Source organism: Chamaea fasciata, unplaced genomic scaffold, assembly GCF_029207755.1.
Source record: "Chamaea fasciata isolate MVZ Bird 193981 ecotype frontalis unplaced genomic scaffold, bChaFas1.0.hap1 SCAF_1, whole genome shotgun sequence".
NCBI lineage: Eukaryota > Metazoa > Chordata > Aves > Passeriformes > Sylviidae > Chamaea > Chamaea fasciata.
Window position 1 is genome coordinate 133,924,561 of NW_027094086.1, and position 18,527 is coordinate 133,943,087.

Here is an 18,527-nt window from a genome sequence, read left to right on the forward strand (position 1 = left end):
TTTAGTAGAAGATGCTCCCTAAAAAATAGTACTTTATTTTATAATTCTAACGCACTGGTCACAGACTTGCATTCAAATTGTACGTTTCACATACTTACTTTTGATATGAAGATGCCACAGCTGTACCACAAGCCTGGTCACAGATATAATTTAAGCTGAGTCATCACCTTCTGTTTGGATGTGCTGTGACTCCTGTCAGGGCCACATGCCTGGGCTTTCTCTGCATGGAAACCATCACGTGGGAAAGTAGAGGGAGGTGATATATCCCAGAATCCCTCTCCACTCTACAGTCAGCAGGGAGCTTGGAATTGTTTCAGGGTCTCTAATATGCAGCTTCAAAAGTCTTTTTGATTCATTCAGTTTCCTGCTTGCATAAGAAATCACAGTTAGACTTTGCACTTTTGAAAATTAGTCTTTTGCTTTGAACCATCAACTTTGTGGTAGAACTTGTGATGCATTTTCGAAAGGAGTTGCTGTGAGCAATATTCAGTACAAGTTTTCTCTTTTAAAATAGAGCATGATGCTTTCTAGCACATTCAGCACAAAGAACAGAAATATTGTAGACAAGATCCTCAAATTATTTTCTGTGCCCTGTTATGCATCAAAAACCCATAAATTTCTTTAGAGATGCTAATATAATCCAATTTCACTGTTCATATTTTATGGATTTTATTTGGAGATTTGAGAGTCATTGCTCAGATAAACAAAGATCTATTTGACTATTAGCAGGTAAAAGAAATAATCACAGCTTCTATGCAATTTCTCTTCAATTTTAGTATTGAATCTTCTTCAGCTAGAGCACTGGTATTGAGGGTTTTAAGTGTTCAGAAAGACTGCTATCCAAAATATTCAGAACTTTGACAAATAAAACTGCATTTTATTTTGCTAGATAACAGTTTGCGCAGCTAAAATCAGAAGTTGCTATTAAATGTTCACTAAGCAGAATATCTTTCCTCCTGTGGGCCAGAGTAAAGAAAATCCTGATGTTACTGTAGAGCAGCTGAGGTTGGAAGGGATATCTGAAGATTACTAGGTGGTTAAACACCACCCTGCTCCAAGCAGGGCCACCTGAGCAGAATGCCCTGAGCTTGACAGTTACGTTCTGAATACCTATGAGAATGGAGACAACCCAGCCAGCCAGGACACCCTGTTCCAGTGTTTGATCACCCTTGCAGTAGAACAAGTGTCTGTTGCTTCTTCTCATTCCACTGGGCATAAATGAGAAGGGGTTTTGCTTCTTTACTGCTTCCCTGTCCATGTTACTCATATTAAAATTCTTATAACACTCAATTTTTAAATCTACTTTATGTTTTTTTCTACTTATGATTACACACCTTATGCAGCATTGGATTATGATAGTCTGGATTTTTCTCCCATTACCCTTTTTAAATTCAGGTACAGGGTATTTGTTCTCTGACAAAATAATAACACTTCCAAATCAATAGTTTAATTAAAAAATGTTCTAAGTAGATTTAGCTGCATGGAGCTTCCACTGCACTGAGATAGCAATAAGTGGTGGCTTTTAATCAAGAAAATTAAGATTTGTTTTTTGTGGCCATTTATATTTCTTTTTAACTATTCAGCCTTTGTTTCCATTTCAACATTTTATCTTTGGCTGAAGACAAATGTCCAGCAAGGTGCGCAAGCAATCCTAGACCAGCCTTAATTGTAAGCAGCCTATATGGAAACTAAGTTTTTTTTTCTTTTTCCTCTAATTATATGACTGAAGAAACTTTTATTATTCCCAAGTCTCATTTGTGAAGACAATACATTAACAATGCCATGCTAAAGGTTAAACTTTGGAACCATTATATTTATGGTGAACTTTGCTCTAAGTATATTGCTGACTTATAAATCATTGTTACTGCTGAACTGGCTCAATGTGTGCTAGCACTACAGCTTGTAATGTGGGAAGCAGAATGTAGGTACACAAAGGGCCCTGCAAGTAGTTTGGCAAGTTGACTGTTTCCAAGCAATAAAGTTGCCTTTCAGCACATTAATCTGGTTGTCTACGGCACCAGAATAGCTCTTATGATTATTTTCAAATAATATTTCATCATCTTTCTGCTTATGTAATGCACCATTACTTTCTATATTTTCTTCGCATATTCCTGCACTTGGATGCAAGCATTTTGTATTTCTCAGACAATTTTCCTTATTTCTGAACTTGGCTAAGCACATGTTTTTGTTCACCTCTTCCAACTACATTGTTGCTTTCATAAATATTAACCTTTTTTTCCAGTGTTCCATCTAACAGTGATTGCATGCACCTTGAGCTTGTTAATGTTCTTCTCTTTGTATGAGAACCAGAAAAGGGTATTACATGGGCTTAAAACATCTTTCAAAATAAGTTTCATTTAAATCTTATAATCTTAAATTCCAGCAAGATGATTTAGTTAGATGGTCAGGTCCACTACATCCACCAAATAAGCCAGGTCTCCATACAATTTTTTTTAACTCTAAATATCAATCCTTGAGACATCTCTTGATTTTCACTTCTACTCAAATGAGTACCTTTTCCCTCTATCAGGCCTGGAAAAATTCAGTTGAAGATTACCAGTTCTGGGACTGCCAAAATGTTTTCTTTCTTGGGTGCTGCTACCCCTGACTATTAAATCACAGCTTTTCTTCTACAGATGAAGAATTTACTATGGCCATAAAGCTTTTATACTTTTTATACTTGACTTCCATGCATTAAAGCAGAGGAGAAATGCGACAGCCTTTTTCAAACTGCAGATTTACAGTAGTGACCTAACACACCTATCACATTGTGCGCTTGTGCTCTGGAAGATGAATGTGCAGCATGACTTCTATGGTCTACATCCTAAGCATTTGGTGTAGTCTAAATGCTCCCTTTTGCACCCTAAGAATTATGTTGATGGAATAAGATCAGGCTGGAAAGCAAACTGGTAACATAAATGTATTCTTGATATTCTGTCTGACCTTTGCTAATTTCTCCCTTATGCTCTGTCTTTTGTGTCTGTTATTTTTTTTTCTCTATTTGTAGTATGGATTATCAGGAATAATTATATGGGTTTCTATCTAAAATAAATATGAAATAATTTACATTTATATATAGTATTTTACATTTATAAAAAATATAGCATATTTTCATAGGTTTGTCCATGGTCACAGGCTTTGAGCTGCTCCAACCTCATCCACTGAGGTGCTCTAACCTCCAACCATCAGTGATTCATGCACAGTCACTGATGTATCGAGGTGTACCTGTTACTGCACTGACTTACCCACAGCCATAAATCCTTTGTGGTGTTCTTTCTCCAGCATGGACTTATCCTTCAGAGTTACACCTGCTGCAACTCAGACATAACCATGGCCACGGGTGCTTCAAGATGTACCTGCTCTGGCATGGGCTTATTCTCAGCCAGAGGCACCCCAGGGTGTCCCAACCTCATGTGGCCTCATCTGCAGGTCACAGTCCCTTTCACTCCCCTTCACACTCGAGTTCCAGCTTATTCTTTCCAGTACAGCTGCAGCAGTGACCTGGCCATCTGCCAGCAGGAACCTCACCTGTGTTGTTATCAAAATGCTCCCAGGCACAGTAGAGTAAGGAGATAAGCAGTGCAGCAAGCAGTGAAAGCAAGAAGCAGCCAAGAGCAAGCACTAGGCTCTAATGATCAGTCAGGAAAGCAGACCCCATGGCAAGCACAGGAGTGTGCCAATTAACACCTAGAAATAAATAAAACCTATAAATTTGATCTAACACATTCCAATCAAACTTGTCATTATCTCAAACCCTTTAAGCCACATCTGCCAGAAGGGATTGTCCTGGTTGAACCGCAGCTGGCAGCTCAGCCCCACATAACTGCTCACTCACTCCCCTGGTGGGATGAGAGACAGAACCAGATGAGTAAAGGTGACAAAACTCACGGGTCGAGATGAAGACAGTTTAATAGGGAAAGCAAGAACCATGCACACAAGCAAAACAAAACAAGGATTTCATTCACCCTATGGGCAGGCAGGTGTTCAGCCACCCCCAGGGGAGCAGAGCTCCATTTCACATTACAGTGACTTGGGAAGATCAACACCATCACTTGGAACATCTCCCACTGGTCTATTGCTGAGCATGACACCATAGGATGTAGGCTATCCCTTCCTTCAGCTGGGGTCAGCTGTCCTGGCTCTGTCTCTTCACAACTTTTTTGTGCATTCCCAACCTCCTTTCTGGTAGGGCAGTGTGAGGAGCAGGAAAGGCTTTGGCTCTATATAAACACTATTCAGCAATAATTAAAATGTCCCTGAATAACCAACACTGTTTCCAGCTCAAATCCAAGACACAGCCCTTTATCAGCTACTGTGAAAGAAATTAACTACACTCCAGCCCAAAACAGCACAAATAAACACACGGTATTGCTTTGTGTTCATGTCTAAATGAAAGATGCATTTAATAGTTATTATTTCTATGGTGTACAATTTAGGGCAGCACAAGCATGCTAAGTCTAGCTTTAAATTAAGTAATTCATAAACTGGACATAATCTATATGTTTGCACACAGTTTTATGTACCCTGAATTAGAAGGCAAGTAAAAGAGAAAGATGCACGTGTTGGTTCTTAAAAATGACTTTTGTGGCATAATTGTTTAAAGATAAATATTATTTGGTTTCTAATAGCTATCTTCATATAAGTAATAAAAATCTCCTCAGTATTAAAAGAAACATTCCCCATATTTCCCATTAATAATCTTGGCAAAGCATAACAATTCTGCTGTAATTATACAGGAACTCTTCCTAAATCTCATTTTTAGAGTCAAATCTTGCATACCAAAATGTCTGTCTCATATGCTTGCTACTCTATTTCAGCCAGACAAATCAGTAATTTTTAAAGGTGAGACCAGAAACAACAGCCCGATCAGAAAGATGGGCTTAAGGCCAAGAAGTGAAAAGATTGCCAGCTTGAAAATCGGAGATGGTACCTGATACTGGAAGTGTCTAGATAACTACGTAAGAATCAGTTCATGGAAGTCAAAGGGGGAAGGGATGGGACTGAAATCCCATCTACAGAGAAACAAAAACACCGTTGACAGTGGGAAAGAAATGGCTGCAATGCTCGATCTTGCTGGTGTAGGAGAGAAGTAACCCTTGGGGCTGGAAGAAGCCAGGGCAGGAGAGACCTCAGCTGCTCTGATGGGAGAACTGAGACCAGCTGATCTAAGTGCCTCTGATACAGTGTCAGGAGAGAGAAAAATAATGGAAGATTAAATGTCTGGTAAGGGAGAATAAAACAAGGAGAGAATGGGAATGAAGAATACAGATGTGGAGCAGTGATGTTTTGGGAGGGATCAGTATAAAATGTGGCCATTACGTGACAGAGGGCTGAGACTATATGAGAGGAGCTGGAGCAGGGAGCTGCTTGGAGAAATGAGGGAAGAGAGTGAGGATTTCCAGTTTTCCAGTGATACTAGGACTGAGATAAGGGGTCACAGGAAACCTGTTGTGTAACAGGTAAAACAGGAAATAGGCTGTGCAAAAGAAGATAACTGAGGAAAAAGCAAGGGCATTTTTCCAACACAGACCATACACAGTTTTAGAAATTCTGTAGAACCCAGAAGTCATAAGCCAAACTTGTCTACTTTCAGCAAATATCTGCATAGTATTTTTGGGGCAAAACCCATGTCTCATTCAGTAGTTACTTTTATTTTGTTTCTAGCAAATTATGCACTTTGATAGAAAATATTGAATGAGCTACAGTGGCAGAGAAAACAGGGTGAATAACAAGAAGACCTGAATAGTGACCACTGGGTCTTATTTTTGTATAGTTCAGTAGAAACAGGAACTTTCCCTTCAATTTTATAGAATTTTCTTTTTACAGTTTTATTTTCCCCCTGTAAAAATCTCAATCTTTGTAAGTCGTACAGCTAACTTAGGAGACATTTAGTGCAGTTAATTGTTAGTTGCAGTTAGTGCAGTTGGTGTGCAGTGATATCATAGATTTATTTATAACAATTTTTTTTTTAATCTGCATGTTTTTCCTTCCTTACAGGCAAAGCTATTTCTCATTTCACAAGTGATATACACCACTGTCTTATGTACAAATCATGTCTGTCTAATATTAAAAAGCCCACATGACTGAAATCACATAGAAGTCTGTTACAATTTCATGACTGTTGAAATGGGTTTCCCAAAAGAATTTAGCAAAAGAAAATGTTTTGGAGTGCTTTGTTCCTTTAGCCATCTGTAAAGGAGACTACCATGTCTATTTGTTTTAAACCTTTATGTTTAAATGTGGATTTTTTTTTTTTTTCTTTTTTTTGTGTGTGTGTGTGTGTGTTTTGTTGTTGTTGCTGGGGTTTTTTTCTAGTTTGGTTTTTTGAGGGGGTTAGTGTGGTTCTTTTTTTCAAAGTTGTAGCAGTTAATATTTGGAGATGAAAATTGAGGGAAGCGGGAACCCTGCCTTGGGTTTTGTAAAGATCAGCCTTGTTTGATCTTCAAGTAGTGACTTGCTTTTCGTCTTTTGTTTGTTTGTTTGTTTGTTCCATTTAGCATTGCTTCTTGTTTATAAGCTTTTGCAGTTATTTTTTAACTGTTCTCTATTCAGTTTGTCACTGTAGAAATTAGGCCACTGCACCTACAAAGAATGGTGTTATTTGATAGTGTGTCTATAATGAAAGTAGTAAATAGTAGCTAGCTAGGATAGAAAATATAAAAATGGGAAGACAGATGTGTGTTTCAGTGTGTTTGTATTGTAAAGAGACTTAAAATAGTTTAAGATTACTGTGTTCAGAGTTAAACTGGTTCCTAGAACTGATGATAATATTATTTTTGCTATCTAGCAATAGGTTCCTAAATTTATCTTAAAATTACTGATTTAAAAATATTTTAAAGTTTACTGGAGCATTTAGAAACAGTTTTTAATTAAAAGAAAATATTATAAGCCAGTAATGATGATGTTATCTCTTCATCTGGATTTTTTTATTAATGATGCATTCTGTATAAACTTACAAGAGCTGAAAGGCAAGGGGAGATTTTGGGGGTTGTAGAGATTTATGAACTTCCATTCTCGAAGAGATGCTTAATGTTTAATGTTTAATATCTTAAACACTTGCTTTTAAAATACTGTTCTGAGCAGGACCTTTTATTAAATTCATGTTATGCATCACTCAGCTAACAGAGAAACTGCACATCTGATTTGTGAAGGCCTTAGAATAAAACTCCTCAAAACAGAAAGGGAGAAAGTGCTTTGCATAAGAACCCAAAATCAGAAAGAAATCGAGGGATTTGTGGTAACAAGTCAGCTCAGAGAAAACTGAATCTGTTGAAGATGTAAAGGCAGCTTTCTTGAAGTATCAACAAAGCCAACCACTCCCAAATGTGATGCTCACAGGATCACTGATTCCTTCTTAACTAGGGAGGGAGCTTGTTAAAAATTATGCAAAAAGGGGCAGCAAAGAAAAATGTATTCACACAAGCGACATGGATACCACTAGGAGTTAAAAAGCATCCAAAAAATGGTTGAACTATTTTCTACATTAAAAATACAGAAAAGATGACAAATTTTGGTAGGTTAAATGTAAAAACACACCAAAGATGACAAAGCAAGTTTAAGAAACATTAGCAGTAAATTCATCAGCACATGAAGAGAAGACAGCATGGAGGAATGCATAGGCTCATGTGATGGTTACAGTACTAAGATAGAATGTGAAAAAAAGAAAAATAAATAGGAGAAAGCAAAAACAAAAGTCTTAGGAGAGAAGGCTGATTAGATTGTGTGAGCTCACTGTGAGAGCAAGTACAAAAGTACCCCAGCATGACACTTTTTTTCTGAATAATCTGTCTGAATTGGAAGTGCCAGTCAAAGAAGTTATGGGACAAGACAATTAGATAATTGAAGTCTCACCAAGCATCAAGATCCAAGTGCATTTCACCCAGGCTCTAGAAGCTTGCTTTATTTTTGTACTTTCCCTTGGTGTTAAATACTTGGTTTGAAGTTTAGTTGAAGGTTTCAGGGTTATTTTATCTCAGTGTACTCATCCATGCTTAAGCTAAATGGTCTAGTGCATCCTTTCTTTTGCATCTTTTCTGTTTTGTCTGTGTTACAAGTTACAGATGCAAGAAGTCTGGGCTCAGACTTAACAGTTTCATCTTGTTTATTTGCCTCATTTGGTGTAACCATCTGTGTCCAAGGTCTGTCATATTCTTTGTTGCTGTTCTCCTGGGAATATGTGATGGTTTCTCCTATTGAATAAAAAAACAAATCAGGAATAGCTGTCCATATTTCTTTTTCATTATATTCTCTCTGGGGTTTTTCAGTAATTTCTCTCATTCTTAGGTCCTTGAATATTTCAGATATATTTTGTCTTCATTTTATTCTATCAAAACTTTCTGTCAAAAAAATCCTTTCTTTCTCTTTTCAAGTTGCATTTGATTTGCATCATTTTATTGTTGGCATTTCTGACCCACATACACCATATGTAGAGCAAACATGTACTTTCTTTCATCTCTTAATTATTTGTTCTTCCAAATTTGTAGAATTTTTTTAAAGCTAACTGTGAACTTTTAATTGCTTAATAATTTACAAAATCTTCTCTTTTTAGAAGCTATAGCCATCAATATTACTAACATGCCTCATTAGTAATTTTTCATTCTTTCTAAAAAGTTATGTATAACTTAGTGTAACATAGTTTCTAATGAGGAAAACAAACAAAATCTAACACAACAAATAGAAAAAACTTCCCGTATTTTCCATACATAAACACTAATGTAATCTTATTCCTCAGGGGGCTTCATATGATTCTGATATGTGCAGATTCCACATACCATACTATGACCATAGCATAATATGGCCACTGAAAGCTGTGATAAGAGATATAAAATAATGGCAGAATTCTAACAGTGATACCTGAATATTTGCTTTAATTTTTCTATGTATATGACAAATTATTTCTTAAAGTCTTTAAATATTTCTTATAATGTTTTCCATTTAAAGCCTGTTACATTTGCAGGAATATAAAATATAATTTTGTGATTTAATGAAGATTTTTTATAAAAGGCCAGAGAGAAAAACCTGACAAAAAGAATTGTCTTTACTGCGGGAGTGGTGAGACACTGGAACAGGTTTCCCAGAAAAGCTGTGAGTAGCCCATCCTTGCAAGTGTTGAGATTGGATGGGGCTCTGAGCAGTCTGGTCTAGTGGGAGCTGTCTTTGCCTGTGGCAAATGAGTTGGAACTAAAAAGATCTTTTAGGTCCATTCCCATGATTCCATGTCAATTTACATTCATCCATAAATGACACCCTTCTACTCATTTTTTCCCCATTTTATTCGTAATATACACATTTTCTAAAATATCGCTGCTCTTTTAATTGAAGAATTGAAGAATGCAGCTGAATAACTTTTTCAGATCTTTTTCATTTCAGTAGTTTGTGTTTCAGAGATTACCAATATCATAGTGTCTCACTAATGCCTGATATTTAACTTTATTCCAATTATGAATAGAGGAAGGATTTTGTTATCATTAACATACTTGCTGGTATTTAAGAAAAAGGGATTTAATTTCTGGCTCCAACAACAAAAAAAATCTTGCAGAAGGTTTGTTGCTGCTTTGTGTGCACAGTGTTCTTGTTCCATACCAGGAGGACTGTGAGGCTTATTTTCAGCACCTCCTCGCCTGCTCTGAGTGTCTTGGCTGGAGCACCCCAAGAGAGAAGGAGCTGTTTCACTGAGTACAGTGCACATTGTCATGGCTTAGTTGTTCCCCTGTGTCTGCTTTTACTCAGCTGTTACTGAGCAAATACCATGTTTTGGTTTGAAGACACTCTGCCTCTCCAAACCCCTTTCCTAGAATATTGATGGCATATTAGAAACATTTTATTTACTTTTCATACTGCAAAGCTTTTTTAGTAATGTTGTGTATAGAAATTAAATGTCTCTTTCTTTTTTCCAGCTGCTGTCTGTGACTTTGAAAGAGAGAGCTGTGGCTGGATTGAAACCGTAAATGCAGACGAATTTGACTGGGTAAGAAGTTCCAGCAATGCTCTTCCACCTGCATTTCAGAACCAAGCCCCTCCATGCGATCACACCTATAACAAACCTGAAGGTAAGACAGGCCAGGCCTAGAAACAGAGAAGTGGAGTAGGTAAACCTTTCCTTGAACCAGATTTTAAGCGGAGGCCATGAATGCTGTAAAAACATTTATAAACCCTTATTTTTTTTAGCCTGAAAAGTTGTTTTTTGTTTTATTTTAACAGGTCATTTTATGTTCATTCTGAAGACCAGCAACAGCATTTCACAAATAGCTCGGCTACGAAGCCCAAAGTTCAGGCAAACAGGAACAAATTGCACACTATCCTTTTGGTAGGAATAATCTACATTCAAAATTCCTGGATCATCTCGCATTGCTTTTCTTGGACTGAAATTGAGGTTATAGTTTGAAATAGATGCATCTTTCTCTGAAGAATTTATTTTGATTTTATTCTGTTAGCATATAGTCTTCATTGTGAACAGTACAGATAAAGGTTGAAACACTTGGAGAAAAGAAGTGAAAGATGACATGACTTTGTTGTCAGGCTCTGAGAAAAATTATAGTAAACAGTTGTGTCTGTGTACACATAGGCAAACACCACAGTCATTTTGCTAACAATTCTTTGGTTAAGTAAATTTGAAAATGTGGAATTTTTTTTCAAGAAATGGAACGTACTGAAAAATCTAATAGGTCCTTGAGTCACCTACAGTATCCAAAATTAGATGTCATCTTTTTTAAGTAAATGTTCCAGTGTGAGAATTGGGTCTTTGCTTCCACTTTTTTTGTATATCCAGAACCAAAAACAAAACAACAAAACCCCACAACTAAAAATAAACAATCAAACCCAAACAAACATTTTCAGTAGTTGTCTTGTCTCAGTCTTTGTGCAAAATTGTCAAAGATAGACAGAAAAATATAGCATTGATAACTTGTTTACTAAAGGCCAAATTGGCGCTAATGTTTAAAAAAAGGTTTGGCCTGTATTGTCTTTATATATGTTATAAATATATAAATATATAAATATTAATAAATGCGGTTTGTCTCAGTGATGTCAAATACATCTGCCATAGGAAGTGGAATTGTTTTTTTATCCAAGATTCCTGACTTGAAGTTGGACATTATTAGTTGTTAGTTGCATATGTGCTTCTGCTCCTAGTTTTGTCGTACAATTGCCAATTTTAGGTATTTAATATTTAAAATGCTGTAGAAAGCAGCATGTTAACAATAACTAACATAGATAAAAGGCATACTTATGCTTTCAGTAAGTGTTTTTTTGTTTGTTTTTTTTCTGGAAACTTTACAATTATGTACTTATAAAAAGACATGCATCTGAGTGAGCAGTGTTTGTTGTTGAACATGAAAGTTAATATGTGTCTTCAGTTATGGGTTTCAATTTAATGCTTTTTTTCTTAAAATTTTCAATTCTTGAGATGAGGCCTAGGCTGATATAGCAGCTCATCCTACCATCATTCAGAAAGTAGATTGAATTACATGCCCTGTGGACTTCCTTTATATGACAGAGATATAACAGAAAAGATACTGGTCATTTTAACTGATGTGGTCCGTTTTCATCATTTGCTCACATTCTTATTTTTATCATTTTAGGTATTACAATTATGGAGAGTCAGTTGGGGCAGCAGAGCTGCAATTGCTTGTGGATGGGGTGAAGAAGCCTACTGTTCTTTGGAGGACGTATTACAGCGAGGGAAATCAGTGGCTGAAGGCAGTCATTCAGCTTGGACGCCTTCCACATGCTTTCCAATTTTCACTTGATAAAATCAGTCTGGGTATTTACGAGGGTGTCTCAGCAATTGATGATATTAGATTTGAAAACTGCGCTCTCCCACCTCCAGCATTAAGTTGTGAAGGTCCAAATCGCTTCTGGTGCAGAGACACAAAAGCATGTATTGATAACTTATTGATCTGTGATCTTGTGGATGACTGTGGGGATGGATCAGATGAAGACAGCTGTGGTAAGTACTCTCCACTATTGCTTATTGACATCACATAAAAATTGACTTGCCAATTCACCCCTGGACTGAAAGAGCACAGAATTGCTACAGCCAGTAATGATTCCACTCCATATAGTTAGAAATAAAACAGAATTATAATTTAAACGTAAATGCATATGATGAGTTAAACTGAGGGTAAATGGAATTCTATCTCCATTACCCAAAGCAACTATATTTCTTTATCCTTTGTAAAACACAAACATTCATCATAAGTTTATTTGAAAAGAGGATTTAAGTCAGACAACTCTTTTGGGTCAATGTGCTACCTTTGATTTTACTGACAGAAGTACAGCATAAGACCATAACGATGGACTGAGAGGAGTGTATGTCCTACCTCTTCTTAGGACCTATACTCTTCCTATCAAAATAAAGTTAAAATATCTCCACTAAAGATTGGAGTCATGCTGAACATATTTGTCCCCTTCAAAGGAAGGACTTGAAAGTACTGAGGAAAGCTGTGAATCGTTCACATTTTTGACATTCACCTTGAGTGCTGTAGGGTGCTGTTGATGGTTTTTCCCCTGAAGCATGCATTCATCAATTTTAAGAACTCAAGAACATTAATACAAAATAAAATTAACTAGCACTTGCTTTATGACTTCCTGAGGTAACTAAATTATGCAAATCACAATCAGTTTGAGAAACGGGGGGCACCTTACTTGCTTGAGGTGATATTGTCTGCAGTAATAATTGCTGAATATCGACTTAATACTGCTGTAAATTTAAAAGAAAGCGAAGGCTTTCCAGCCTACCTTAGTTCTTCTACTTGTGGAATGCCTAGATTCTTTATAACCCATTTTGAGGTCTACTATAAGATTTGAGTTGCAGTTTTAAACACCATTAAATTAAGCAATAGCTTAATTTAAAAAAAAATTGCCATGATGTCAGTTACTGCTTATGAAAAGCAGACACAAAGTTGGAATGCAAGTTCACCTCTGAGACATTTTATTGTTTTATATTAGAAGTAATCAATACGTTTTGTCTTGGTGTCAACTAAAGAGAACACACTTGTGTTATAAACTCTTTGATTAAGCCTTGACAAAATTATCATGTTAATATTATTGAGGACAATAAAGATCTGAACCCAAACATGTTTTTAGGACATCTCCCAAGAAAAATACACTAGATCATTTATCACACATACCTACAAGACAGTATGTGTGGTTTATTTCATTCAATTAACCTCAATTTTAACTCCTTTGATCTGTTCACTTTCAGTTAAAGGACTCTACAGTCTTTAATTTTAATAATGCATAAAATTAACAACATGGATGATTTTATTCACAGTTCTATTAATTCAATAAATTAAGTACAATTTGAGAGATATATATTGAAAATAAATATTTGCAAGGATGAAAAAATATATTCAAGCACTATGTTGATGGAATTTTGTGTGGGGTTAGATGTGATAAACCCCACGAAGGTCTATCACCTCTGAGAAGCCAGCCCTTGGAGAGAAATGGCTTAAAATAATTTTGCAAGACAGCTATTTAAGTGTGTTTTGTAAAGAAAAGGTTTTAATGAAAACAAAATAACAAATGATACAGAAACAAAAGCTGAGCACAAGTGTCAGAGAAGCCTCTAACACCTTACTAAGACACCTTAAAAAGCACTTGAGCTCCTTTGTGCACCTTTATAAGTACTTAATGTTTTAGGAGGGACAACTTGACCCTCAGCCAATAGAAGCAGCAACAAATGTTGAGAAACGCTTCTAAAGCCCAACCAGTGCTCCTGTGCTGGCTCTGGGTCAATTACAATGAAAATTCTAGTTTAACTTCCTTACATGTTCAAAGCTAAACCAAAACTTGTCACCTTAAATAGAATCATTTGCTTGGGTATGGAAATGCACTGCAACACTATGTACTTTTGATACTGCTTTTTATATTTTTGACAGTCTGTTCTCTTTACATTTCAGACCCTGACCTACAGTGTAACTTTGAAAATGGGCTGTGCAATTGGGAACAGGATGTACAGGATGACTTTGACTGGATCAGAATACGGGGTCCAACCCCCACAGCTAACACAGGCCCCTTAAAGGACCACACAACAGGCACAGACAGAGGACGCTACCTATACCTGGAATCCTCTGAGCCGCGCCAGTTCCGAGATAAAGCCATTTTGCTTAGTCCTCTCTTCAACCCTTCTGAAAATGGAACCTGTGTTTTCCGCTTTCATTATCATATGTTTGGAAAACAAGTTTATAGACTGTCAGTCTTCCAAAGAACTGTGAGTAATACTAAGGGATGGCTGTTATGGTACAAGTTTGGAAATCAAGAAAACAGATGGATCAGACAGACACTCTTCATCAAAAGTTCTAAGCCATTTCAGGTATGATCCTTCTAATTTGTGAAATGTGTATTTGCTGCATCATAAAACACTGAGAGTATATAAATGACTGCACAATCTCAAAGCTATTTGTAACTGATCAATTTCACTTCAAAATACATTTGTGGGGTTTTTTAAAGAAATATGTAAAATATTTTTGTTCTTGTGGTTACATTAAGTTTTCCCCACAAATCACTTAATTTTGAGATTTTGAATATGTGTTATTTAAAATGCATACTGTTTTTGTTTTTTAAGCATTTGGTGAAAAAATCTTATCCAAATCTACTACAAAAAAGTTTGATTCATTAACGTAGACTGTTCAAAAGAATATCCTCTGCTTTGCTTTATTTTTAAAAAATTATAGATTAATTTTTAATTATAACATTCCAGAAAAAATCCCTTCCCTTCCCTTCCCTTCCCTTCCCTTCCCTTCCCTTCCCTTCCCTTCCCTTCCCTTCCCTTCCCTTCCCTTCCCTTCCCTTCCCTTCCCTTCCCTTCCCTTCCCTTCCCTTCCCTTCCCTTCCCTTCCCTTCCCTTCCCTTCCCTTCCCTTCCCTTCCCTTCCCTTCCCTTCCCTTCCCTTCCCTTCCCTTCCCTTCCCTTCCCTTCCCTTCCCTTCCCTTCCCTTCCCTTCCCTTCCCTTCCCTTCCCTTCCCTTCCCTTCCCTTCCCTTCCCTTCCCTTCCCTTCCCTTCCCTTCCCTTCCCTTCCCTTCCCTTCCCTTCCCTTCCCTTCCCTTCCCTCCCCTCCCCTCCCCTCCCCTCCCCTCCCCTCCCCTCCCCTCCCCTCCCCTCCCCTCCCCTCCCCTCCCCTCCCCTCCCCTCCCCTCCCCTCCCCTCCCCTCCCCTCCCCTCCCCTCCCCTCCCCTCCCCTCCCCTCCCCTCCCCTCCCCTCCCCTCCCCTCCCCTTTCCTTCCCTGTTTAGTGGTTTATCTAAAGAGATATAAACCTACGTGTCCCATATTTGACCTCCTGAGAATTAGGGAAGTCTATTCAGTAACTGAACTGTTTATTCACATGTTAGTGTTGTAGGGTTTTCTGTTGTACCCGCACAGTTCTGTGCAGGGAATTTCAAAGATCTTATATTATTTTGATCTAGTTTTGTTTCTCATAGTCATTATTGAGAGGCATGAGGTATAAGTTTGGTTGTTCTGAAGAAAGAGATCAAGATCTGATGTTCATTATTGTGTATTGAATATCTTATAATGGAGTTTGCTGTGTCACAACCTACAACCCTTCAAAAATCAGAAGTTTTGATGAGAGCAAGTTGTGTTCTGTTTCTACTAAGTTGCTAAGTGCTGATCTCTTTATTTCCAAAGTTTCTTTTAAGTGTATAGTGTTTAAATACGCTGTATTTTAAGTATTTCTTCTGAGATGTGTACTAGAACAGCCTCTCTGTCATTTTCAGGGTGTCTACAGACAGTGTAACAGTATTAAAGCTGTAGCTTCTATATTCACTATATTGTGTTCTCCACACCTGATAAAGTTAGGGTTTCACTGCTTTCACACCACATGTTTAGTCTTGTAGGTCACCTCAATGCTTCAAATTAAATGTTTAGATTCACTTGATAATGGATTTTTTTTAATGAAAATCTAAAAATAAGATAGATTTTTAAAATAATTTTCTGGTCAAAATACAAGTCTTGGCTTCATAATCTTCTCCATCTCTAAACAGAAAATCTCGTCAGCTTTTAGAGGTTTTTCAGAGATTCCTAGTGAATAGAAAATGTTAGACTCTAGGACCAAAGATAGTCTTTGTCAGTCAGACCTTCATTTTGCTTTTTCTCTTCTAAATGTGTGAGACAATCATAGATCTGAGATGTCTCCTCTTCCCCTTTCCTCCCTATCTAAGTAGGTTGTTTGTTGACCCCAGTCAGAGAAATAATCTCTATAAATTAAAAATCCCTCAAATTCACGTTTTCAGTTTATTTTCTAAGCATGGGAAATTAGCTGTGGGAGCATATAAACAATTGTGCCTATACACTAACTCCTAGGAAAAGGAGGAGTTTTCAGCCAAAAATTCAAAGCAGCACTGAAAGGCATTTGAGAACCTCTTGAAAGTCAGATTCCCTTTTGAAAGTTTTGAACTGTATAGGTATGAAACTCTAGGACCTTTAATTGAATGCTCTGGCAGAAACCCAAAGGCAACAGCAGACTCCCTTGGCTCACACCTGCTCCCAATAAGCCTCAGAATCCTAATTTTGTCCAGAAAGCTTTGTTCTAGCTGCCATTAAACCATGGTGACATTTGTTGCTGTTCCATCAGATGTTTTACACCAGTGTTAAATGTGACATCAGTGAGAACAATGGGAGTAGCTGGAGGAGGAAAAGGCAAATTTAGAGCTTAACTGTTTAAACAACTGGAGTAGAGTTTTCTGAGACAAACTGAAGAACCTTTGTCAAACACTGCTACAGACAAGTATTAAAAATAGTCCCAAATACACATGAATGTAAAAATTTTGCAGCTTTATTGATCTAGAGTTTCTCTTCCTCTGCAAAGGACATTATCTGCCATAAATTGTACTCTTTTTTTAGTTGGAAAATTTCAAGTTAAAAATGAATTCCTTATACACTGCTTCTTTTAATTATATGGGATACTTGTTTCAACATGAAAAAAACCCACTGTCAAGTGTTCTTGTCTCTTTACTTGTTCTGCATTTTTTCCTACTGAGAAGTTTACTTACATGTCTTTTGTTTAGACAAACATTTGAAAAGATAGTAAAATAAGATTCTGTCCATCGTACCCTACTCATATTGTTGATGAATAATGTTTGGTTTTATTTTCCTTAGAATAATCATATCTGAAATAGTTTCTGCTCAGAAGAAACTGCAGAGATTCTATTTTAACATTTTAGAAAAAATTACTCTCTTAGTTTGCTCTATTTATTCATATTTCTGAGGATACAGAGAAGGAAATGATGATATGTGAAAAATGGCAAAATTCTATATCTCAGTCCTTTTGAGCACTGTGGTCTCCTTTTTGTCATGATATAAATCACATACATATCATGTCTGTCTTAAGAGACATCAGGCAACTTTACTATATTGCAGAACATATTATTTAAAAAAAGAATAGTTACCTTTACTTCAATATAGGTATTCCCTTTTTGCTCATGCAGATTATACATTTTTGTAAACAAAGATGATTAAAGATGATCTTTAATACTGAAAAATGTAAGTAGTACATATAAGAGTCTATCATCTTTTTGTAATGATTTTATAAATATCAGTTTTGCATTTTCTTCATTGATCCTTCTGAAATTTAAAAAGGAAAGTATAGTGTTCAAGTCCATGGTTATCTATTAATGGTATATTTGGTATCATTACTAAAAATTTTAGTTTACTGAGTATCATATATAAAACCTAAGTTGTCCTTTCAAATATAATAGCTTTTCCATTTAAGTGTAAAAATAAGGACCAAGCTCAGAAGAAAATAAATAATGCGAAATAACATTGCAATTAAGTAGATATAAAATGCATTTGATATTTTCCTATTTTATAAGTGGTTTAGAAAAGTAAACAAAAAATCCACTAGAATAATTTTGATCTTTTTATCAATTAAGTATTAGCTTAGAAAGTAATGGAATATTGATTGAAAATTAGAATTATACATTTGCTATGAATATAAAATTACACTATGTTCTGTGAACGCAACTATAAAACAACATTCTTTCTCCAATTTTTTTTTTTATCTGTGTGTTATACAGGTACTTGTATTATGGGTTTTGGTATGACTTTGACATATCAGTTTGGTCTCAAATACATGTGTACTGAGTGTCCTTTACATCCAGGCTCTTGTCATTCACCTTGTCAAGAGACATGGGAAGGGCTAAAAACTGAAAAACTGTACATAAGGTACTAAGTGGATGAGATTACAATCACATAGGCAGTTCTGCTTTTTTACCATCTACTCTTCCTTTTCACTCCTCAGTGAGATGAGATAGCAGTTGTTCTTTGCGGATTCTGATGATCTGCTATGTAATAAGCAATACAGCATCACAAAAATCACTCTTCAGTTATTTCCGCAATTCGTGCTTCCTCTTGCAATTACTTTTCTGAGAAAAGAGAGGATCTATCAACACCCTTACCCCACCAGCCATTTCTGTAATGAAAGACTCAGAATTGTTGTGGTAAATGGAAATTTTGGTGTAATTCTGTTTTAAAAACTATTTTTATAGTGGTTTGGTTTCTGATTCAAACAGAAAGAGTCTACTGTGGCA

At 36.5% G+C, this 18,527-nt stretch overlaps 1 protein-coding gene across 1 annotated transcript in view; it reads left to right on the top strand.

Annotated features, from left to right (window-relative positions):
* MALRD1 (MAM and LDL receptor class A domain containing 1) overlaps positions 1-18,527 on the top strand; it is a 232,061-nt gene that overhangs the window by 47,755 nt on the left and 165,779 nt on the right. Inside the window, exons 14-17 of the mRNA XM_066191598.1 lie at positions 9,897-10,049; positions 10,201-10,306; positions 11,580-11,947; positions 13,902-14,314. Coding sequence (XP_066047695.1) covers positions 9,897-10,049; positions 10,201-10,306; positions 11,580-11,947; positions 13,902-14,314 — 1,040 coding nt within the window. The remainder of the gene's footprint in view (positions 1-9,896; positions 10,050-10,200; positions 10,307-11,579; positions 11,948-13,901; positions 14,315-18,527) is intronic.